At 37.6% G+C, this 24447-nt stretch overlaps 1 protein-coding gene across 2 annotated transcripts; it reads left to right on the top strand.

Moving 5' to 3' along the window:
- Positions 1–263: 263 nt before the first annotated feature.
- LOC135087827 (protein phosphatase PHLPP-like protein) lies at positions 264–24421 on the top strand. Of its 2 annotated transcripts, XM_063982636.1 has the most exons (8): positions 264–524; positions 1959–2550; positions 2653–2846; positions 10475–10716; positions 18828–18939; positions 19015–19134; positions 20812–20965; positions 21335–24421. In XM_063982636.1, the coding sequence occupies exons 2-8, from the start codon at positions 2025–2027 to the stop codon at positions 23692–23694; spliced, it is 3708 nt and encodes a 1235-aa protein (XP_063838706.1). In that variant the 5' UTR covers positions 264–524; positions 1959–2024; the 3' UTR covers positions 23695–24421. The 2 variants fall into 2 exon arrangements, with proteins under 2 accessions (XP_063838706.1, XP_063838705.1); XM_063982635.1 differs by lacking the exon at positions 264–524 and having other exon boundaries at positions 1723–2550.
- The last annotated feature ends 26 nt before the right edge of the window (positions 24422–24447 follow it).

Here is a 24447-nt window from a genome sequence, read left to right as displayed (position 1 = left end):
TAAAACAATAAAAATGTTTGATATGCAGTTAACTATGAGTATTAAGAAATAAAATGATGATTGAATCAATTCGTCTCTGTTAAACTTGTAGAGAGCGCTGAATCAGTATGGATTCCGTATATAGACTGTTTTTGTACGGCTGATCTGTGATCTAAGAACGCAGGGAATGCTAGGTATTCTGTACAGAAAAAGAACTATGTGTGTGGTGAGATGGTGAGATTAGCAGACAGATACTTCGTAAGTTGATAACGGAGATAAATAAATACTGAGACAGACAGATACGTGATAAGTTTTAAGTTATAAGGAATCCGAGTGAAAAATATCGCAGATTTTCCTTGAAATAATTCGCTCTACATTGGCGAAAAATGGAACGAAGAGTTGACTATGGCGTGTGCGTCGAGTGCGAGAACTTTCTTATGAGTCGCCCTTTGAAATCATGTTTTGGGAATCGTCATCTAGCACATCCTTCCGTAAATAAGACAATAAAGTTACAGGTTTGCTACAACCAGCGTGGGACTTAGGAGGTGAGCATTTGTACAATCGACAGCACGTCAGTCTAGATACATTTTATTGCAAAATCACACTTATTCCTACTAGTTAAGATGCTACTGTGTTTAGTTGGATGTGCCGTGTCGTCTGTACTTTGTTTACGTCGTCGAGGGTGAACAGCACGGACGCGGCAGGTGAGTCAGCAGGTGGGGTGCTTGCTGGCGCGGAACCATGTCTGATACTCCTTGCCCTATTTATGCGTGGGCTACCATTATTTCAAATGAAGTTAAAGTCAGTTATGTTGAGGCACCTCTATTATTTTTTGTTTGTTTTTTTTTTTCTTAATTTCTCCAAATGTGATTGATAATCAAAGGGGTAGCCTAGATGTGCTAAAATGATAGCTGTGATAAAATAGAAATGAAGACTTTTGCAAAAATACATATCTAGTCCAGTCATTTAAGCTTAAATTAGGTAAGAATCTCGGAATTCGAGATACCCAGCTGTAAGCCTGTAAATACTTGTATATTGACACCAGCGTTGCCAGACGTCCCGATTTTAGCGGGACGTCCCGATTTTTGAATCAAATTTAAATGTCCCGCGCGGGACAGGCTCGGTCCCGCTTTTCGGAGAGAGACACTCACTTCACCAGACTATTGTATGAAACGCCATATTATTCTAAAGAATAAAACTTTTTTAATTTTTTTATTCTAAAGACGAATTTAACTATAAAGTAAATCTGATTTAAAATATTATTTTTTTGTTAAAATACATTTTCTATGGGTACTTTTGCTATCTATTTGTCACGAAAACGTAATTTTAAGTCAAATAAAAAGATAAATATTTGAAAACCTTTGATTATATACGTTTTTTTACTATGTCCCGCTTCTGACGGAAGAATCCCGCTATTTTCACTCAAAAAGTACCACAGTCCCGACTTAGCGAAAAAAAAAACTGGCAACGCTGATTGACACCCTAAAAGTTGTCTCAAAACCTACATATGGTAGGGTGTAAGCAACTATTAAATTTTAAGGTCAAAGGTCACAAAAATCGTTTTTTTTGCGCTTTTTTTGGAAATATCTCATTTCCTATGGATTTTTTGCTATTTGTATTTAACTATTATCAATATTTTGTATTCTACAATATTGATATGTAGGTTTGAGACAACTTTTAGGGTGTCAATATACAAGTATTTACAGACTTACAGCTGGGTATCTCGAATTCCGAGGTGAAATTACTATAATGACTGGACTAATCTAGTTATGAACGTTAAGTTAATAGACATTTTATTTTATAATTTGCTTTATTCCTTTTGCAAAATGTATTCTTCACCAAAACGTGCATCCCGAAACGGATGTGTAAAATAACCTTACATGTCATTATCGGAGACAATTTGTATTCCACCGTGTTCCCGATTGACCGAGCAACATGTTTCCCACCCCCACCACTTTTCCGACCCAATTGTAATGCAGCGCGGGCGCGGGTCCGGCGCGCGGGCATTGCGGCGCCGGCCTCCGTCCCCGCGACCATCTGCCGCCATGGTCTGCGACGACGGCTTGCACACCTCATCGCCCCACGCCCGCCGCAAATCGCTACGCCGGCTCGCATCCACGCGCGGTTTCAAACCGAGAAACCCAAACGAATACGGATGGATACGCGTTTTTGACGGCCTCCAACCCTTCGCTGTTGACGCTCCAAGCAAACTCGTCAAGGTCTCCCTCAACACCACCGTCGAAGAAGTCAATAAGAAACTGGGACTTGGAGAAGAACTGACCCTGTGGCTCCAGATCGGTGGAGAAAAATCAAGACGATTGGAACAAGATGAATATCCCCTAAGGATTCAGGAGCATTTCTTAGTGACTTTCGGCTGGAGCTCCGAAGCTAGAAGACAGAGATTAGCAGTCGATCCTGAGCTTCGGCATTCTCTGCAATGGTGTGCCGGCCCGGCCGATCGCTCCGGTGGTGTCTTGAGATCTGGGACCATTCACATTTTGAAAGGACACGTGTTTCCGCAATGGAAACCAAGGCCAGCCCATGTAATCGGTTCTCGATTACATTCTTATGGTATGTTGAGTTTTTATATTTTGAATATATAGAATCTCCATAAATAAATATATTTACATACAAATGAGATTTTGTGCTTACTTGGTATTCTAACAATTTCAGGCTCTTCATGGGAGATGTTGGAGTTAAGCGGTGGAAGTATCGAGCTTTGCCCTCCGAAAGCTCAAAAACTTGTGCTGTGCGTGAAACCCCGTTGCCTAGGCAACAACACGCTTGGAGATGCTGCTCTGAATCACATATTCCTTGGATTCAACGCTGCTTGGGAAAGAAACATGTGGTTCTGCTGGTTGAAGGAGGTAAGGCCTTCTATTGTTTATGTTGTTAGCGTGTACTTAGAGTGTAGAGAATGATTACGTAGAATGCATGTTAACACAAGAATATTAATGTACCGTTTTCAAAATGCTCAGATAATGCAATTGATCTAGTTTCTAGGGTACTAGATATGTAGGTAGGTGCATCTGCGTTTGATCAAAGCGCTCCGCGGTATGTGTAAACTGCAGATGATTGGGGATTTGATTCCGGAACACTTCTTAAACTAACGAACCGTAAACATAATAGCGACAAATTGATGGAAATCTTCTGAAGGTTTAAGCTTTGACATTTCAATGTGCAATTTTACGTCATTTAGATAGGGCTGTCTAACAGTGAAAAGTGAAACTTTAATCATAATATGAGAAATTGCTAAATATTTCGGTCACAAAGTCTATAGATTCATCGTTACTTTCATAAAAATGTCATTAGTTTAACAGCGATTTGGGGCAATCGTTATTATCTCACAGTTTATTGGTCCAACGCATAAAATAGCTCCAATTGATTTAGAAATTAAAATTCGTCTAGATTTTATCAGAATTTTTACAATCGCATCTTGATGTTTACACCTAGTCGAATCATTAGTACATTTCACACTGTAAAAGTGCATTAAATTAAGATTATTTTCTGCCGTTTCTAATCTACAATTAATGAGAAATAACTGACAGAAAAGTCTTCTAATAATTGTAAGAAGCATTGTTAATTACAAGCAATAATGTTCATTTTGGTTGCATTTGAGAAAGATACATTTATGATCTAATGTAGATGATTAAGGAGCTATTCTATTAGACTCTACCAAAATAAACGATTATCGTATGAAAAAGTGTGTTAATTAGAAATTGTGCGCATCACCCTGAAGAAATGTCACGGTCGAGATGTCCAAGTGCGCGGGCGCCGTGGATAGCGGGGCGGAGACAGGCACTGCAGTCGTCACTCGCATTAGTGAAAAGTCACTCGAATCGGCAGCACTCTTATAAACATGCAAAACGTTATTTTCAAAGCTGTAGAACACGAAAAATGTGAATAAATCAGAAAGCTAGCAAACAACTTCACCATCTACAATCGTGACTTCTACAGAGTCTATCAAGGACGTTTAGATAATGCCATTTGTGCAAGCCACGACACCCGTGACCGGAATATTGAAGACGCAGACAGGTCCCTGTGTTTGGGAATAATAACAATGCTGATCGCAGTTCGTCGGCCCCGTGGTTACGCACCGAAACAGCCAGCTTTCTTACCTTTGATATGTCACCTGATGTAAGAAATCCACAGTGACTAGTGCAGTGTCAGTGATGGTGGAAAGGAATACAGTGAACATGGATGATGAAGAAGCGGATAGTTTGGACGTGTTTAGTCAGGATGCAAGTGAAGATTTTTTGGATAGCTTGGAACCTAACGTGCTTTTGAAGGATAAATATCGTCAGTTGCAGGTTCACTTGGGGTAACTGACAAAATACGGTTTTTGAGTTAAATATACAGTTTTTCTTAGTTTTTTCTGCTCTTTCGAATGGTATACGTAAAAAAATTCTAGCTTTAAAAAAAATACAATTACACGGACATTTTCAGGTGTGAACTTTTCAGATTTCCTTCACAATTTTGATGTAACTGACATTGTAATAATTTTACCAGGTTGAATTGGTGTATCTGTAATAATGTAAAAATTTTGCTACAAAACTTTGCAATTACACTGATTTGCTAAGGTTTATAACATGAAATAAATTGGAATTTAGAAAGTTTTAAGGCATATTACATTATTATTATACCAGCAGTATCAGTTAAAGAAGTTAAAGTTAGCTCAACAAAAAAAAATTGAAATTGAGCAACTATCCAGCCAACTAGGCGTCACTGCGCGTTGCTAACATTAACCTGTTGTTACTCTGTTACTTTTACTGTTGTAGTACTCATGACCTTAATTCAACATTGCTATAAAGAGGTGGGAAATTAAATCCATTTTGGTTTCAGTTTAAGTTGCCCCGTAGAGCTAAATACGGTATTGGTAAGTCAAAGCTTAAAAAAATATTGAAATTACTTAGTTTCACAGTAATACTTTAGTTATTTCAATATTTCTGTCTTAAAAAACTTAAATACACATATATTCTTGATTCCCATGGCTTTTTTAACATTTTTTAATGAATAAAATAAAAGTTACTTCTAATAAAATTAAAAAAAAACAAAGAAAACGACAAAATGTTATGTTTTTCATGAATTCTCTTATTTTTTAATACTTTTACATAAATTATACAGCAACTAAGTAAACAAAACCCAGCAAAAACATCAAATTATTTTAATTTGGGCAGTACTTACACCAATTTGACCTATGTTTTTTCCAAAAGTATGGTGTAAAATTAGTGTAACTGTCAAAAGTACAAAAATACATTGGTGTAACTGCAATTTATTTCCTTAACTAAGACATATTAGATAATTATTTTTATTTAAACTAAAACCGCGTAGAATTCTAAGCATTTCTGTAAAAACAGATCCAAAAAAGGTTAAATAGGAAAAAAGTTATGTCCGATTTAAGACGAAAAAAAACTTTAAACGGCTCTACTGAAAAACTGTATTTTGTCAGTTACCCCAAGTGAACCTGCAACTGACGATATGATATTGTGGTATGTTTCAGTGAATGTTTTTATGGTGATATCGTTACATTTTATTTCCTACTTTTTAAAGATCGTTAATGAAAAATACTATTGCTCAATTATTCAACCCCAGAAGAAAAGTCACACTATCACTCGACGATGTCTGGTACTATTTATTCTCCACACCATAAAGTATATTTACATCCAAACAACAAACCTGCAATAATATTACCATCCTTTGAGACCGGTGATTCGCTTGCGTTGTTTTTCAATGAAATAGGAGCATAAAATTTACCGCAGTCTCAGACAATCGCGTGCCACAGTCCAATCAGTAGGTTTAGTCAAAAAACCACAAAGATGTTTACAAAGATTACAAATCATATAACATTGCTATATTAAGTGTTAGAATTTTAGGGCACTAAAATTAGAATGATTTTATAGAGATTATTTTATCTTTTCTTTTGCGGTACTCTCTCTCCCATTGCACTCTAGCTAGAGTGTTCATTTTATCTTTTATCTAAATAATATAGTATTTTCATTATTAATCTCGAACGCAAAATATAAATTCAATAAGTATCAACCTCTAATAAAGATATTACTTTTAATATTTTTTGGTCATAAGGTGTTTATTTCAGGTATCTTGTGAGACCAGAATAATAAACAAACCAAATTAATTTCCACCACCAAACTTTACAATGCGTAAATAGGTAGTGGTATCATGACATGTTTACGTTTAGATGCATACCTACAATACGCTATTTAATTGCGTAACATTTGTAATGAGAACCATGAAAAGGTTACGAGCATGTGCTATTGTCCCAGTAAATAGTGTAATACTTTTTTAAACTAACCACTCAACGTTTGTGAATGCATGGTATGAATAGGGAATCTCATGCCCCAGATTATTTGCCGGGCTACTCACGGAATTTCATTATGTTGAGAGACAACGTAGATAGACTTTATTTTTCTACCTTAATGGACATGGCGCACAATTTTTGTTGAAGATGCCAAAAAAAACTACAAAAAATTAGAATGAATACTGTATTTTTACTTTTTTGATATCTTCAAAAATGACTGAAATATTCAAGCTCAAAGTGCGCTCTTCCGCTAGGAGCGATTTTCCGCGCGGATTTTAAAAATGTGACGTAGTAACATGAAAAGCTGCATGTAAGATATTATCTGTGTACAATGGTTAGAATGGTTAGTAGGGGAGCCGAAGCGGGGATTTCGGGACTTACTAAAGAGTGGCAGACTAACATACAAGGAAATACTTTGTACCTGGTTGATTACCTCTAAGTATGAATTTTTGATATAAAACGGCATTAGTTCTTATGCCTCTCACCCAAAAAATACCTCAATTAAGCCCAAATTTGAGATCGCAGCCAAACTTTGAGTGACGATGGAAACTAGCCTAGATGGAGGTCACATGAAATTGAACTTCTGCTTCTTCATTGATAAAGACTTATCATTTACCATACCTAATCCCGTCAGTAATATAATAGGAAAATGTCTTGAAAAATAAGTAAATCGTATATTACTTTATGTAACTAATTTTATTATGTATCATACTTATAACTAATCACTTCATTCAGAACTAGAAAACGATTCCAAGGATTCCACTTTTCTTTAATAGATGATCAAGATAAAGAGTTATTTATTATAAATTGCATCTTACATCTTAGTTGATGAAATCTTTTTCAATTTTATTTACATGGTCATAACTTTTTCACCATTCCTCTGCACCAATTTGTGAGGTACACCTGAAACCCCCGATAAAGCAGCTATTATAAGAATAATATTTAAAAAAAACCCTCCTTCTGACGCAGTTAGGTAATAAACTAAATGTATCCAATTTCAATCCAACTTACTGTCAACTCAACGACGCGCTTTAAAATCAAAGATTGACTTTGAATTATGCCTTATTTTACAATACACATTGAAAACAATATGACTTGCTTGAGCTTTTTCGACTTTTTCACAAAAATAACAAATAGGCATGAAGAGATTACAAAATTTCTGCAGCGACTGACAGTTCACTTGATTTACTTTGACAGGTGACAATAAAGCCATAGATATTTGCCATATGAAAGACACACTTTTCCAATAGTGTGCCCTCAGTGGCGAAAAAACGCAAGTTCATCGCCATAAACCAAAGAAGAAGAATATTTTTGTTTGCCATGAGATTCTGGTACACCTATACCTATCATTTAATGAAAAGATAAACTAAATTTTTTCAGCACAACGAAAATCTCCTTTGGCGCGTAGCAATGCAACGTGACAACTGCAGTTAGAACTTCTTTATGCGTCCACTACACATAAAATAAAATTCGAACTGTAGCACATTTTTTCTTTTTAATTCTAATTCAGTAAAAAATGTTTTTGAAACCTTCATTCAAAATTCAAAAGTTATTATCATATGACAGAACTTATGACCAGACTATGTACATTGAATAAAATATTTTTCTTTTTATCATCAAGCTTAGCAGTCTAATAAGTTACTATGACACTCGAGTTAATCCACATTCAGCACCATAGCCTCCCCTTCTACAAGGCCCTCTACAAATGTCAAAACGTCACTTAACCCTTTTAGCACCAGTTCTTTTGTTTTTGAGAAGATGTACCCAAATTTTTATATCAATTTAATTATAGTCCAGTCGTTTGGTACAAATTAACGTGGTTACCTGGAAAGTGTTCCGTGAGTTTTGAAAATTGGTAATTAAAATAGATTTCGCTATGCTCTCTGTTAGTCTGTTAGTTAAGTGTGATTGCCGCGCTCGTTGCGAAATTGGAAAAATGCTGCCTTAGAGAAGATTTTTGATAGTTAAATTTTTCCTATTTCGTCGTTCCAAATGACGTTCACTGCTGGACAAAGGCTAGAGACCTTTGAGTTTTCCATAGGTTTTTCATAATGAACAGTCCTGCGCTGCCCGCATTCAGGTTCTTTCCGCGACCTTTACCAGATCGTCGGTCCACCTAGTAGGAGGCCTGCCCACGCTACGTCTTCCAGCCCGTGGTCGCCACTCAAGAAATTTTCTGCCCCAATGGCCATGCATCGTCTCTACGAGCTATGTGTCCCGCCCACTGCCACTTGATTTTAGCAATTCTGCGTGCTATGTCGGTCACTTTGGTTCTCCTGCGGATCTCCTCATTTCTGATTCGATCACGCAGGGAAACCCCGAGCATACCCCGCTCCATTACCCTTTGGGTGACCTTGAGCCTTCTTATGAGGCCCATAGTAAGCGACCACGTTTCAGAACCTTAAACTTTCCTATTTATTTCACGACTAGCTTTTGCCTGCGGCTTCACTCGCGTGAAATTTAGTGTCACAGATCGGCATAAATTATAGCCTATATGTTAATCTGGGTTACAAACAATAATATTGAGTACTTTTTGCGTGAAAGAGTAACAAACCTGAGACACAGGAATCTTCCTAGTTCAGGTATCAACCCACCAACATTCTTACTTTTTGTTTTTCCTGATTGTTTGTTATAATAATATTATCTGTTATGTTGGTGAGAAATAAACATTACTTTACTTTATTTTAAACTTCCAGACATCCAAACTTTCGCATTTATAATATTAGTAGGATACAATTATGTAATGTAGAAACAAACAAGACAAAAAAGATGTATATTTCAGCAACGCGGATTTTTTTATACTTCAGCATAATTAGGACACCAGGCAGCGTGTCCTGCCATGATCAAAGAAAAAAGAAGCAATTTAGCAGGTACATTAATTTGACTGTTTCGCAACTCTAAATCTATTTAACTTACATTACATGAAATTTATCACATTTTATCAAAGCTTCTTAGCTTGTCTATGTCCCAAAAATTATAAAATGAAAAAAGTAGTTGTCAAAAACATTTTTTAAGGCGGATTTTTTTCAATAAGGAGGGCGCGCGCGCGGCTATAAACGAGGTCACAAAATTCGGAAAGAACAATAGCGAAATCTATTTATTCACCAATTTTCAAAATTCCGGAAAACTTTCCAAGTAAAATTAACAAATAACTGGACTATTTACTCGTTATTTAGCACAGAGACACAAACTTGGTTATTTTTCCAGAAAATTTATATTTAAGTGCATAAATGTAAAAATGGCTTCATAGTGCACAAAATTGGCAATAGGTGGCATAATAATGGTTACTTTTATAGCGCCTAGTTTGAAATGTGATTGAACGATGACAACTAACAACAGTTGTCAGTTAGGTAAAATTTTAGTTTAGTTGGAAAAAGACAAAAAGTGGTAAATGGGTTAACGTGCGGGGGCTGCAAAATCATGTTGTGACGTCACGCGCGAATATTGGAAATTTTTGAAAATTTTAAAAAGTCCGTAAACTTCTCGAGGCTCTATCTTCGGTAATACTGGATGGATTGAGGTGAAATAAAAACTAGCGTAATGTGTGTGATCTAAACTTTAAATTAAGTCATAATTTAACTTAATATTACAACTTATGCGTGTTGTCCATTTTGAGCTCTTGAGTCTTGATACAGCCTCATTCAGTCCCTAAATGCCTATTTGATGGTTTTGACACCCATGTCACGGTCCCATGTATAGGAGAGCAAGAAGGCTAAAACTGCAAGAGAATTCGAATATTTTGCAGTTCATAATAATTATTTAACTTATCGCTTCACGCGTCAATTTAGATAGAGAATAGATATGAATTATTTAGTTACTCATATCGATTATGTGCTTCGTAAAAAGGAGTGCACAAAGCATTTTCCTTTTCACCACAACATAATTGAATGAGCGACGTAATTGAATGATAATCATACCCTGTATGTTATGAACAAGCGCATATTATGAACGCACATGGCAATACGTGAATACACTTTCGATTGATGGAGAAGTGTGTGAAGTTTTATTTGTCCTTGACCTTTCTTAAAAGTTTCAAAAGGTACTTTTGTGATAAGCAGAAAAAAAGTTTTAAAATACAATTTTGATTGGAACATAGGTAGGCACACTTTATTACAGCAGAGAGTAAATTAATTTAAAAACTTGAAGATGGAATATTGTATATCGGCAATTTTCTTACAGGCAACCCAAAGCTCACAACCACCAAATGTACTGGACCTCAGCGGCGGTGGTGGCCGGGCCACTCTCGGCGCTGCGCTGGCGCAACACGCAGCGGGAGACTTCTCCATCAGGGTGCTATCGATGCGTACCAACGCGCTTTCCTCACTCCCGCCTCAGCTGTGGTCTATGCACGCACTGACGCATCTGGACATCAGTGACAATCGCATCACTGATCTGCCTGAAGAGATATGCCAGCTGACGCAGTGAGTACATTGACTTACTTTAAGAACTGCTTTCTGTGCACCAAATGTACTGAACCTCAGCGGCGTTGGTGGCCGGGCCACCCTCGGCGCTGCGCTGGCGCAACACGCAGCAGGAGACTTTGCCATCAGGGTGCTGTCAATGCGCACCAACGCGCTCTCCTCGTTACCATCCCAGCTGTGGTCCATGCACGCACTGATGCATCTGGACATCAGTGACAATCGCATCACTGATCTGCCTGAAGAAATATGCCAGCTGACGCAGTGAGTACATTGACTTACTTTAAGAACTGCTTTCTGTGCAGACATTTTCTGACGATGAATAAAATGAAATAATTTTATTCGATTTAACTTAAACCCTTGAGGGGTTTTTCAATGGGCCAGCTAAGGAATGTCAAATGGTCTGAAGTTATAGAGTTGGTATCTTTGAATATAGCCCTAGGCCACTCCGTAATGGAGAGACAAACTCTGATGTTGGTAAAAACATTTAGTGATTCCCTGTCAACAAGAGCATGTTTTTATTATGCGATAAGAAAACATAATTCAACGAACTTTAGAAAACCACTTTCAAACCAGATGTTAGGGCACCTTCACCTAACTTAATTTAATCACTTACTTAATTTAATTTCTAGGATTTATTGTTTTCTGGTTATTAATGTTTTCATATTCTTTTGGAAAATGTTAAATTGCTAATAAAAACATAACAACAATACGATACTAGAAATAATCGTAGATCATACGTATTTCGAGTAACTGAAGGAGCTCTTTTCCCCTTGAGTTCCTCTTGACTCTACATTCATTCATAATAATAATTATACTTTCTTTTTGTCTGAAACTTGCTAATGTGCGCAATTAAATATTTAATTAATAAGAATAAATTCATTGTCATTTTGTGGTGCTCATAAAAAAAATATATAAGCCCAATTATACCATTTTATGTTGCAAACTTATACGAGTTAGCGTATAAAATGAATTCTGTAAAATAAACTACGTAATAAATAAGCTTATGTTGAACTATTATTTCTAATTGCTAAAATAAACGATTTTGATTGCGGCGAGTTATGTCGTCCTTTAATACAAAATTATCCTTATTAGTCATCATAACATTAAAACTTAATGATACTACTTGTACAATGACACACTCCAATTACTGATAGTTCTGTTTAATCCAACTTTAGAATAAAAATGTTCTCAAAATACATTTCAGATGTATCTATGTTTGTGTTTTTTTTTAAGAATTTGTGTAATACAAATTAGTAACGGAACTCCTTGTTTGTTATGCTTATGTACGAGTGCTTCACCACAATAGTCTATCGGAGACGGGGTTCGATCCCGTGTTCCTCGAATCTCGAGTCAGCTAGTTAGTCAGTCGTCACCGACACTTGTGTTATTGTCACCTCCATGATGATCCATCTTTGTCTTTGACCAGTGTGTGTTAACCGGTGATGGTATTCGGATCTGGGACATAGTCGCTTACTACGGGCCTCATAAGAAGGCTCAAGGTCACCCAAAGGGCGATGGAGCGTTCTATGCTCGAAGTTTCCCTGCGTGATCGAATCATGAATGAGGAGATACGCAGGAGAACTAAAGTGACTGTAGCCCGCAGAATCATTAAAATCAAGTGGCAGTGGGCGGGGCACATAGCTCGTAGAGCTGATGGCCGCTGTGGCAGCAAAGTTCTCGAGTGGCGACCACGAGCCGGAAGACGCAGTGTGGACAGGCCTCGCACTAGATGAACCGACGATCTGGTGAAGGTCGCGGGAGGTGCCTGGATGCGGGCGGTGCAGGGCTAGTCTTTGTGGAAAACCTGGGAGGACTTTGTCCAGCAGTGGACGTCTTTCGGCTGAAACGAACGATGATCCATATGATATTGACTCTACCACCTCTCTTTATGTCTTAATCCTCAATAAAATTAAAATGAAACGTCTTATAAATACCTGACTGAAATAACATACGAGAATATTCGATCCGCCTAAACTTGTAGTTAAAATACCGGCGTACATTCGTATGTGGCCATCACTTATTCCATTCGGTAACGCACGGCCGGCGGAGCGTGGCGCTTTGCTCTTAGTTGTATCTTCTGCTTGTGCCCGGACTGTCTCTGAATAGCTGTTGTAGGTACTTTATTTTGTTCAATGCTACGAGTACGTTTGCCCGCCTCAGAGGTTGGTTAAGCGTATCCCGAAAAAGCTCTACATTTATAGAAGTTGAAGTCTTTTTTCAAAGTTTCATGGTTGAATCAGTGTAATTTTCCAATTCCGTAGTTCTAGGAATTCTGTACCACTTTTAGTTGATATAAAAGTTTACTATACAGGTTGTTTGGTAGATATGAAGTAGGTATACGACTGAACGATAAAGAAAGAAGCGGCGCTCATTTCCACCAAATTGACTGAACAATTTTCAGCGGCTTTAAATAGAGAGAAGTTCAGGTTCCTAAAAAAGCCTAAAATCAAAGTAATCACGAATCAACGAATGCTAGGTATATTGCGTAGTAGCTCTAAGTAGAGGGTTTTTCAAGCAAATAAAATTGCTTACGATATTTTAACTTAGCACGGTAGGTGTTTTATCACGAAACTTAGCGTTCGCCAGTAGATACGTTTCCGTTGTGTGCTAATTTTATAAGTGAGTGCTTGCGTAGACGTACGAACGGGCGCGGCTATCTACATCAGTGCGCCGGAGCGCGACGCGTTACGTTCACTTCGCGTCGCACGCGCAACCCCTATGAGCTAACCCTGTTTGCAATTAATAAAATAAATTCGTTAATATACATTTCCCATTTGCTGTTTATATTTATTGTTTACATTTGTTATATTTGATAAATAATTTAAAAATATCAAAACAATTTAAGGAAAGTATTTTTCGTGATTTTCATGAGGCTTTAAGCCAAATTTACTAACTTTACTTATGTTATGTGAGTGGGACTTAGGCAAAATTTTAGAATATAATGTAGAGTACCTACAATCCTACATTACTCTTTTTTCTGAGGTAAAACTGCCACTACTCCCTACGATAAAGTAGGTATATGTACTAAAGTTATTATGAACCGTTTATTTGTACCTACTTAAAGCCAAGTAGATACAAAGATAAGTATCCAACCATTCATCTGCCTACCTACCTACATAAACAGCATGCTATAGCATGTTTAATTGGTATCCTACAAGGCATATCCCTTAAAGTGAATGGCCACAGAGTAATTATTAGATTTTATCAATCAACCAGTGGTAGTTTGGACGTCCTTTACTGCTTCCGTAGGTACAATATCTAATAAACAATGAATAGTAATGTATGTATGTACTCGCACTTACCTACTCATCATATCCGCTATGGAGATGCAACATCTTGCATCGTTATACAGGGTGTCCCAAAATTAGCACTTCACACGTTAGTGTGAACCTAGAATGAGTAGATGAGCGCATCGAACAAGTCTATTAAGTCCATTTTAAAAATATAACTATTTAGTTATTTATCTCATCAAACTTTTCTATGGACAATAATAACCAAATTGGTCATAACTCATTTATGAAACTTTTCTATAGCCTTGTTGGGATGTGTCTTAGGCCCAGCTACCACCAGTGTCAGTGTGACGAATCAAAGAATAGATACATACATGTTGTCCCAAAATTCTTCATGAAGATTTCTTCGAAAGATTTATTTTTGGTTTGGTTTTAAAACCTTTACTGCACGAAAACATAAAGCAACCCGTAGTTATCAAACACATAGCTGAAAACTATGGTAATATACAAATGAACGATTTATGAGGAATTTGATTGGGTTGTCTTTAACTCTTTATTTAAAATTGAAAGGGTACCTTATCATCGTGTTGCTAAACTTGTGACGAAACATTGAAAAATAGTTGAAAGGGAAATTGGTGGTTTGTTACGGCAAACGATAGGTATAAGCGGTATTGCATAGATACGGGGAATGATAAGATGGACAACAATGCGTGTGTATGTAACACCGCCAAGTTGCGCTATACAGACCCTTTTACACTAGACGTTATGGGTTCCTTGACTAATATTTTTTAGGCTGCACTCTTTTGGTACCTTTTTTTTTTCAATAAATCTGTCGTTAAACCGTTGCGTTGCATGTTGAAGTGAAGTCTTCTTCTATGAGTGGAGAAGACATTTAGAAATCAAGATTGCCGTATCACCGCCTTAAGATTTATTTTTATTTCGCTGTGAGACGCTTGGCGTTTTGCACAGCTATTACTTTATCTGACACGTATCATCAGCTCTACTTTTATAAGTTGGTGCAAAAATACCTACATTATTCGGCTTTTTGGGATATATGTGCAAGCGTCCTAAGACGCATGGCCAGTGGGGCGGCGCGGGCGCAGCGCGGTCAGTCTAGGCGCGCACTCGGGCTACTCTACCAGCTTGCTTTGTATCGCACGCGCCGAAAACCATAATGGCCCAAGAACATGCAAGTGGTCACGACGAGGATAAAAGATTACACCCGGTTTATGTGGTTATTGAACTATTGCAAGTCTACTGACTTGATGTGATGACTAATGGATTACATAATATTTAGTTTTGGGTTTAAAAACTTTGTGTTTTGGTGAGTTCGGGAAGCAATTTATGGTGTTGTGGAACTGTGATACACAAATGTGACTGTGGTTAGCGTATCATAAACGAAATCGTGATAATAGATTGTATGATTTAAAGTGAGTGGTTTTTTTTTAATAATAACGGTAATGTAACGATTTCCAAGGAAATTCATGAAGCTTTCATTAAACTATCAAAAATTTAATATGCTGAATTGCTGATCTAGCATTTTCTCGCGGCAAAATGCCGGACTCATAAAATATAGTCTTTCAATCCCTACTTTTTTTTGCGTCGGGAAATGCTTTGCGCATGCCCACTGGCTGATGGGGACAGTCAACCCTTTTCACCCTCTATAAGGGCTGGATTTCGAAAAAACATTCATTCATCATCATCGTCTTGAAAGTACCACTGTGAAAAAAAATAGTTTCCCAGGACCAAGGTTTAGGCTGGCCGTAGATGAGTTCGTTCGCTCGTTTCAACCAAATGACGTCCACTGCTGGTCAAAGGCCTCCTCCAAGGTTTTCCACATGCACTGTCCTGCGCTGCCCGCATCCAGGCTCTTCCCGCGACCTTTACCAGATCGTCGGTCCACCTAGTAGGAGGCCTGCTCACGCTACGTCTTCCAGCCCGTGGTCGCCACTCGAGAACTTTTCTGCCCCAAGGGCCATCGTCTCTACGAGCTATGTGCTCCGCCCACTGCCACTTGATTTTAGCAATTCTGCGATGAGTTAGGCCTTCTCTTTTAGATTTGAATAAGCGAAAGAGGTTAACAACTTAAGTTAACTTGAACTACATGTAATGTAGTGTAGTACAGTAAGACGTAAATAGGCTGAAAAGAGCGACTGTTTCAATGGTTCATGCCCGTGATAATTGCGGGGTTGTTAATTTGATAAGTGACATGTTGTCACTGGATGTAGAGTAACTTGTTACAACTATGTGTGATGCGTGACATCGCTTAAACGCGGGTTGCGGCACTTTGTTGCTATCAAGAACGTGAACAAAACAATAAGTATAGCCTACATATAATTGTAAAAAAATAATGAGGAATCATCATAATTCTACTTTTTTATTGGATACCATCGCAAAAAACAATAGAATTATTTGGGGCTTAACAATGTTAGTATAGCGGTTTTAAAACTGGGCAGCATTTAATGCTAGTCACGATACGGTACGGTACTGAATCGTTTTGTATTTTTTATTTTCATTGACACAAAACAATAACAATTCTAAAAGTAATGATGATCCTTTAAGATGCTTTATTATTTTAATCAAAAAAGGGCATTTTTTATTTGACCATCCAATGGTTGTAAAAAACCATTGACTAAAGATCTGCTCTGAAATAGCTTGCAATAAAAAATATCAAAGTTTACGATTTTTCGGCTGTCAAATTTAGTGGAAAAGTGTAGGAAATTAGTAAAACAATCATGAAGTCATCTCCGTATAGTACGAGGGGCGGCTGAAAAGTTTTGAGCCTAAGTATCTTCAAGTGTTATTATTGACTGGCGCTAATTTTAATTAATTTGCCAATAACCTAATTAGTATATGTACAAAGTTTCATTTCAGTAGCGTCATCACGCTTTTAGTAATTAATTCGTAAACATCATCATGTCTCAGTCATCCGCGCAATGTACGAAATTGAAGTACACAGTTGTCATAAAATTCCTCAAAAAGAGGAACAAAACGCTGACGGTAACATTTGAAGAGATGTCTACAGTTTATGGGGAGTCTGAGCCTTCATTTGCCATCATGAAAGATTGGATCCGATAGTTCAAGCATGGCAGGGAGTCGCTAAAAGATGACCTCAAGTCATGGCGGCCAGATTTCGCCATTAACGAATAAAATAATGAAAATTTCAAGAATCTTGCTTTAGAGATCAGCGAATTAAGCTGTGACAGATAGCTGAAGCCATAGGCATTAGCTAGGAACGTATCGGCGATATTTTTCATACTCATTTGCACATGAAATAGGGGAGCACGCGATGGGTGCCAAAAATGCTCACGCCGCTCGACAACCAGCGTCGAGTCACAACTTCGCAGGAGTTTTAGGACGTCTTTGACCATAATCCTAACAATTTTTTTTCTCACATTGTCACTATTGATAAATAATAGATCCGGCAGTATGATCTAGAGTCAAAATAAGAGTCAATGCAATCGATTCAAAAGGGAAAACGCCGCCGCGGAAATTCAAAGTGGAGCGATCGACACCCAAGCTCATAGCCACTATTTTTGGGATTGTGGAGGAATTTTATTCATTGACTACCTACTTAAAAAAAATTACAATAAACGGGGATTATTATGCTGTACTGTTGATAAGAATACGTCAAGTGGTTGTTGAAATATTAAGAGGCAAACTGGCGAAAGGAAATCTGTTATTGCAAGACAATTCTCCCGCGCACACCGCGCATGTTGCAAGGCTTGCCCCGGGTAAAACAGGATTTCAAGAAATTACTAACTTATGCATACCTGCGTTTATGCGTCAACTAGATGTTAAAGTAGAAGCTTAATTAAGTTTGAGGCGAGGTAAAGCCATATTTCAGAGTAATATTTAAACTATTCTAATTAACAATGACGCAAATTACCTGACCCCAAAATTAGCAAAACCATGGCACCAACTAACGGATAGTACTTAAGTATCTAACATAAGTATCTACATACATACTCGTATACATAAACGGCCATGACTCCGTGAAGCTATGTTTTGTTATTTTTGCTTTCTCAACACCGGACTTATTAAAAGTAATTGCAAAGTAATATGCTTTTCAAACTCTTAATTTCGTCAGTCACGGTGGCTGGGCTTGTGGGCCACGGATTAACATATGGCCAGTCTCGTCCGAGAGCGGTGCGATACTTCGAAACCCTATTGTTAAATAAAACTTATGCAATTGTTTCTAGCGGAGCAAAGTATATCAACTTACGAATACATTTCCAATTTTATTACGAATTGTTTAAACAGCTTGGTAATAGCTAGCAAACTTAGCAAAACTTGTTTGATGATGAACTTCCATATAAATGTTTGTTCTATGCAGGGGTTCAAGCACACTACGTAGTTTAAGTTAGAACAAGCTCTGAAATAGTGCGCCCAATCAGTTTACCCTAGTTTTATATTGGTTGCTATGTTTACCAAAATGAAAAAGTGAACTCTCAAAAATTACGTATAAAATACTTGGTTTCTACACCGTTCTAACTAAAATAACTACTGTTTTTTGTTCATCACAAAATCAATAAAACTAACGAAGCAATCATTAGCAGCCAAAATGCTGAAATATCTTTTATGTGAATAAGGGAATATATTAAACGCTTTAACCATTAATAAATCGGTCTAAAGGATTTTATTTCATTTTAATGTTTTAGTGGCACCGTACCGATTCAAATATTTTCTCCAATTCGGAAACGTAAAGCCAATTAAAATCCTATGAAAGTATTTCAATTAACTCAACCGTTTGTATTAAGCACTTGAGTCATCGGGAAGCGCTTGTTTTCTGACTTATGCTATTTTAGATGATATGCAAGGTCAGGTAAGGTGTTTCCTTCTTCCGTATACTAACTAAATCCTTTGATAATTTATTTACAGGCTGGAGGAACTACGACTGAGTGACAACGAGCTTCGGTCACTCGATTGCGTGTTGAGGCTTCCCCGCCTCAGAACCCTTGTTGCTGCAAATAATTTAATCAGTAGTTTTGCAGTAAGTAGTTTATAAATAAATGAAATCTTTTTTTGTTATTGCCGGTTGCTAACATTTTGTGTGTGTGATTTTCAGTTGAGTAACTCACAAATGGCGCCGGACGAAGAACAGAAGACGGAATATCGGGCACCACTCACAAGCGTTGATCTTAGGCACAACAGGCTCAAGGGAAGCATCATTCTAGGAAACTACGAAGTAAGTTACCTAAATGTTATTTGATTACCACTAGTGTTTAAGTTTTTTTGTTTGGTTCTTCCAAATCATTTTAATACCAAAGGAAAATGTACATTATAACGCATACTTATACACACACATCTGCTGTATTTCATTTAAATCAATCAGTACTCAAATCATTCTCAGTATAGTGCACGCATATTTGCGCATAGGGGCCGTCCATAAATTACGTCATCGATTTTTTCAGATTTTAGACCCCCCCCCCCCTACAATCATCCTATCGTCATTTCTTAATGACCCCCCCCCCCCCCCCCCTTCTCCCAAAATTGACGTCATTACCAGTTTGAAAAAATTAAAACACTTATAAAGGTTATAGAATCACCTTTTATTTATTTTTAGGGTTCCGTAGCCAAATGGCAAAAAACGGAACCCTTATAGATTCGTCATGTCTGTCTGTCCGTCCGTCCGTCTGTCCGTCCGTATGTCACAGCCATTTTTTTCCGAAACTATAAGAGCTATACTGTTGAAACTTGGTAAGTAGATGTATTCTGTGAACCGCATTAAGATTTTGATGCAAAAATAAAAAAATAATAATAAATATTGGGGGCTCCCCATACTTAAAACTAAAACTCAAAAATTTTTTTTCATCAAACACATACGTGTGGGGTATCTATGGATAGGTCTTCAAAAATGATATCGAGGTTTCTAAAACATTTTTTTTCTAAACCGAATAGTTTGCGTGACAGACGCTTCCAAAGTGGAAAAAAGTTGCCCCCCCCCCCCCCCCCTCTAACTTCTAAAATAAGAAAATGAAAAATCTAAAAAAAACATATTTTATGATGTACATTACTATAAAAACTACCAACGAAAATTGTTTTGAACGAGATCTAGTAAGTAGTTTTTTTTAATACCTCGTAAATCGTAAACCGCTTACTCCGCCGCTCGGTGCGCGAGTCCGACTCGCACTTGGCCGGTTTTTTTAATAGATAGAGTGATTCTTAAGGAAGGTTTATATGTATAATACATGTAATACCACGGGCGAAGCCGGGGCGGGCAGGTAGTATTATATGTAATATTATTGTTAGAGTATTTTATCTGTAGTTATTACTGTATTTGTGTACATCTATGTTGCATTGTATGTTTATTATGAGTTATTTTAGTATTGTACGCGCCTTAGCCGCCTCTCACATTTGCAGTCTCACTTACTAGGTGTGCTGGAAGAAATTTCTTTTTAGAAATAATCTTTTTGTACGTGAACAATAAACTATAAATAAATAAATAAGAATGACGTCAATTTCGAAACACCCCCCCCCCCTATCTATCATTTACCGTCATCCGCAGACCACCCCCCCCCCCTAATTTAGAATGACGTAATATATGGACGGCCCCATATCAGTTTTAAAGATTAATTTTGAAAATCATTTTGCTCGCGCTTCTCCGTCTTGTACCTACTACATACCTACACATAGCTCATATCCATTGAGATGTACAGTACAGTTCCTTAAATGAAACTTCTTCACAGCTTTAAGTATAGTTTCTAGCTTCGTTCAGAGTATTTTTCACCACATTTATTATTCTAGTACAAAAGACATCAACGTTTTACGTCAAGTCAATTACTTAATAAATCCAAAAAAGGTGTAGGTACACAAAGTGTTTAATAAAATTTCTCCTGTTAAGTAGAATTTAATATCGTTTCAGCATCTAGTATCACTGGATGTATCCCACAATGCAGTGGAAGTGCTGGTGGTATCAGCTCTGCGAGGGCTCCGAGAGCTTTACGCTGCGAACAACGTGCTACAGCATCTGTCTCTGCATGGAGCTTGTCTTAGGACCCTGAAGGCTCCACACAATCGTAAGTCAACCACATGTTATAATAAATAGATAAGTATTATAATTCACGACCTAGAAAAAGATAGTTAACTAACTATGACTTTAAATGTTATTTTCTGATGAAAATGTAACGATGATATAATGAATTCTGATTCTACAAACTCTACACTTTTGATGTTACCTACTGTGTCTCAGAAAATGTTAATTACATAATTTGTATTTATATCTGCGATATGTGATTCAATGTGCTAGTAGAATTAGCGCGAACAAAACTGTGTTAAATGAATGATTTCTTTACGTTTCTTCGTTAAAAATTGGATAAAAAACGCATAGTATGTACATTTCACTAATAGGTACATGACTCTAACATATCCATATTCATCTATTACAGAACTCGAGAGCCTCACAACGACGGTACCGCCTATTAATTTAGTTGAAATCGACGTGTCGCACAACAAACTTACAGCGTTACCACAATGGCTGAGTGGCTGCTCAGATCTCACGTCGCTTCTTGCCAGCAATAATCAACTCACCGCTCTACCTGACCACTTATTCTGCAGTGAACTATCAAGCCTGTCAAAGTTACACCTAGCTCATAACAAAATTTCAAAAATACCCTCAATGCCAAGGTTAAGAGCCCCATTAAAAGAACTTCTACTTCACGATAATTGTATACAATCTCTACCAGAAAACTTCTTCTCAGTCTGTGACAGATTATCCATACTCAACCTATCAAACAATAGATTAAGCCGTTTACCAGTTGCGAGAGGCGCATCATCGTATTCCTTAGAACGCCTTTATTTAACAGCCAATTGTTTAACCGATGACGTAGCTGAAGTCATCACAGCTTTTCGTGGTCTCAAGATCTTACACATTGCATATAACTGCCTCACCATATTACCAGATAGTTGCATAAACTTTTGGCCAGATATTGAAGAACTTGTTTTATCTGGAAACTCGTTTTCTCGACTCCCTGAAAGTCTGCCGCAGTTAAACCACATACGAGTTGTACGAGCACACTCAAATAGATTACGCTCAGTGCCAATGTTTGCTTGCAGCGCTTCTGTAAAAATATTAGATTTCGCTCACAACGAACTCGACAGTATAGATTTAAGACTGCTAGCCCCAAAACAGTTGAAGTTCTTAGATATTTCGTGTAACAAAAAGTTACAAGTAGACCCCACTCAATTTAATGCATACAGGTGTCAACGGCCACTTAGTTTAGTAGATGTGACTGGAAAGAATTCTCTGCCGTGGACACAGAAAAGCGGCTACCATGAAGAAATGACTGGGGGAACTCCGTGGGCGACGGGATTCTCAGAGTGCCCCAACAAATCACTCCAGCTTTGTTGTGCACAAATCAGGCTACCGTCATTCTGCAACAAAGAGGGCTTTTTTGCTCTCATCGATGGTGAAACTGATATGGAAGTACCAAAGATATTGCAATCAAGTTTACCGGGCTTACTTCTAGAAGAAAAGTCCATCAAAGAGACTGTTAATGAATATATGAAATACGTTGTACTCTCAGCTCATAGAGAATTGAAGGAAAAAGGCCAGAGGAAAGGTGCTTGTCTTATTATGTGCCACTTGTCTCCTATGAACCCACCAGAAAATGGTTTTGGCCATGTCGCCAGACGGTACACCTTAAGGCTGGCAAACGTAGGCGATACAAAAGCTGTATTGAGTAGACGGAATGGGCCTTTGAGTTTGGGAATCGAAAATAATAAACGTCTTGGATATTCCACGCGGTATCCTAGCACGGTGCCAGATCCAGATGTCGTCCAGACAGTTATAAAAGAAGATGACGAATTCCTTATAATGGGCAATGGTAGATTCTGGAACGCAGTGAGTATAGACGCAGCTGTGTCTGAAGTCAGAGCTGAACGAAACCCTGTTCTTGCAGCGAAGAGATTACAAGATCTAGCGCAAAGCTATGGCGTCGAAGATTGCATATCAGTGATGATTGTCCGCTTTGATACCAACAGGTCGGATGTTGACTTGCTAATGCGCGAGTTGAGGCAGACAATAACTAATGGCAATAAATCTGTATGCAGGCCAGACTGCTGCTGTTCCCGGCTAGACGCGTGTTGTCACTCGGCTTCTCCTCCAAAACCTAGCAGTGACCGTTCTTCTCCTAGTGGACAGAGCGATCGCCCGCCAAGTGAAGCGATCAGCCATCAACACTATGCCAGCGTTCGTTCGCAAAACAGACCATCAGAACGAAGGAGCTGTCGAGGAGGAGTGGCCAGAGCAATACGAGTGCGTGTTGAAGAAGATAAAGAAGATGATACTAGGTTAGAAGAACACCCCAACTCAGAAGAACAGTTTAAATGCTGGGAGTACATGTTAGAGCAAAATACACAAATGCTCTTTGATAAAGAACTTGACAATTTGTCGAAAGGTATCAAGTCTAATGTAAGCAGTTTGAGGAATTTAAAGGGCTTATCGGGAAGCAGTCCTCAGCTACATTTGACAGGAAAGCAATCTAAAGGTGTACCGTTTTTGTCCAAACACTTTGGTAGCGCGAGGTCTTTTGGAACGACACTAAAACCAGATTTCAGATTTGGATCTGGCAGGTTACCCAATGGAGGACCAAACGCTGCGTACTTTGGTTCCTTACAAAGGCTTATGCCATATCATTTGGAGTACGACTTCGCTGTAATACAAGAAAAAAGTACACATTCTGAGGACTCACTAGACCTTGAAGGCCGCATGCAACAGTACTGGGGAGTTGCCACAACGGAACTGTAAATAGTAAGTTAGTTTTTATGAATTCTGTAAATAAAACTTCCACTAAATTAGCATAGTAAGTATGTATAATTATTATTTATATACCATTCATCTGTCGACTAGATCTTTTGCACAAAGTATTTTATCACTATGATGGACTTGGAAATAAATTAGTATGTTACTATATTTTTATCACATAATAAAATTCTATGTACAGTTATCGTGATAAATCTTTGTCGAATTAATACATTTTAAATGACAGTAAAATTCAGCAAGTAAAACACTTTGGTTTTATTTCTAGAGTTATTTTATACATTACGTAAGAGGTCTCTTACATTCATGATGCTTATACTATAATTTATTTACAAAATGTGTACCTTGATTACTTTAAGGCGTTTAAAACATAACTATTTGTGCTTAAAACCACGCATATACACATATTATTTTATTTACAGGAAGTGAATAATCAATCTAAGGTGGGAAGAAACTGTACACACTGCTCATGATTATTCTCAAAAAATTAAAACGCTCATTACATTGCACTAAAACAGAAAGTGTTAATTACCTTGAGAAGTTATGAAATATCTTTGATGACACTAAAGATTAAATTAGATGAACACAGTAGCACACAAAAAACATAGACAAACGAAGTTACACTTCTATCTACATGTTTGGGTAATTACATAATTTACTCATGTCAGATTTTCAGGTTTTACAGAATATACCGGCTGAATTGACTTGAAATCTAAATGCCCTCATTCCTTCTCACGACTA

Source organism: Ostrinia nubilalis, chromosome 3, assembly GCF_963855985.1.
Source record: "Ostrinia nubilalis chromosome 3, ilOstNubi1.1, whole genome shotgun sequence".
Taxonomy (NCBI): Eukaryota; Metazoa; Arthropoda; class Insecta; order Lepidoptera; family Crambidae; genus Ostrinia; species Ostrinia nubilalis.
Note: the sequence above shows the minus strand (reverse complement) of the source record. Positions and strands in the feature narration are given on the sequence as shown.

What these genes read in the sequence shown, in the direction of transcription:
- LOC135087827 (XM_063982635.1), top strand. Translation starts at nt 1,860, where the DNA reads ATGTCATTATCGGAGACAATTTGTATTCCACCGTGTTCCCGATTGACC. An exon ending in TTCTCGATTACATTCTTATG is followed by an intron (nt 2,551 to 2,652) that starts GTATGTTGAGTT and finishes TAACAATTTCAG; the next exon opens with GCTCTTCATGGGAGATGTTG. An exon ending in GGTTCTGCTGGTTGAAGGAG is followed by an intron (nt 2,847 to 10,474) that starts GTAAGGCCTTCT and finishes ATTTTCTTACAG; the next exon opens with GCAACCCAAAGCTCACAACC.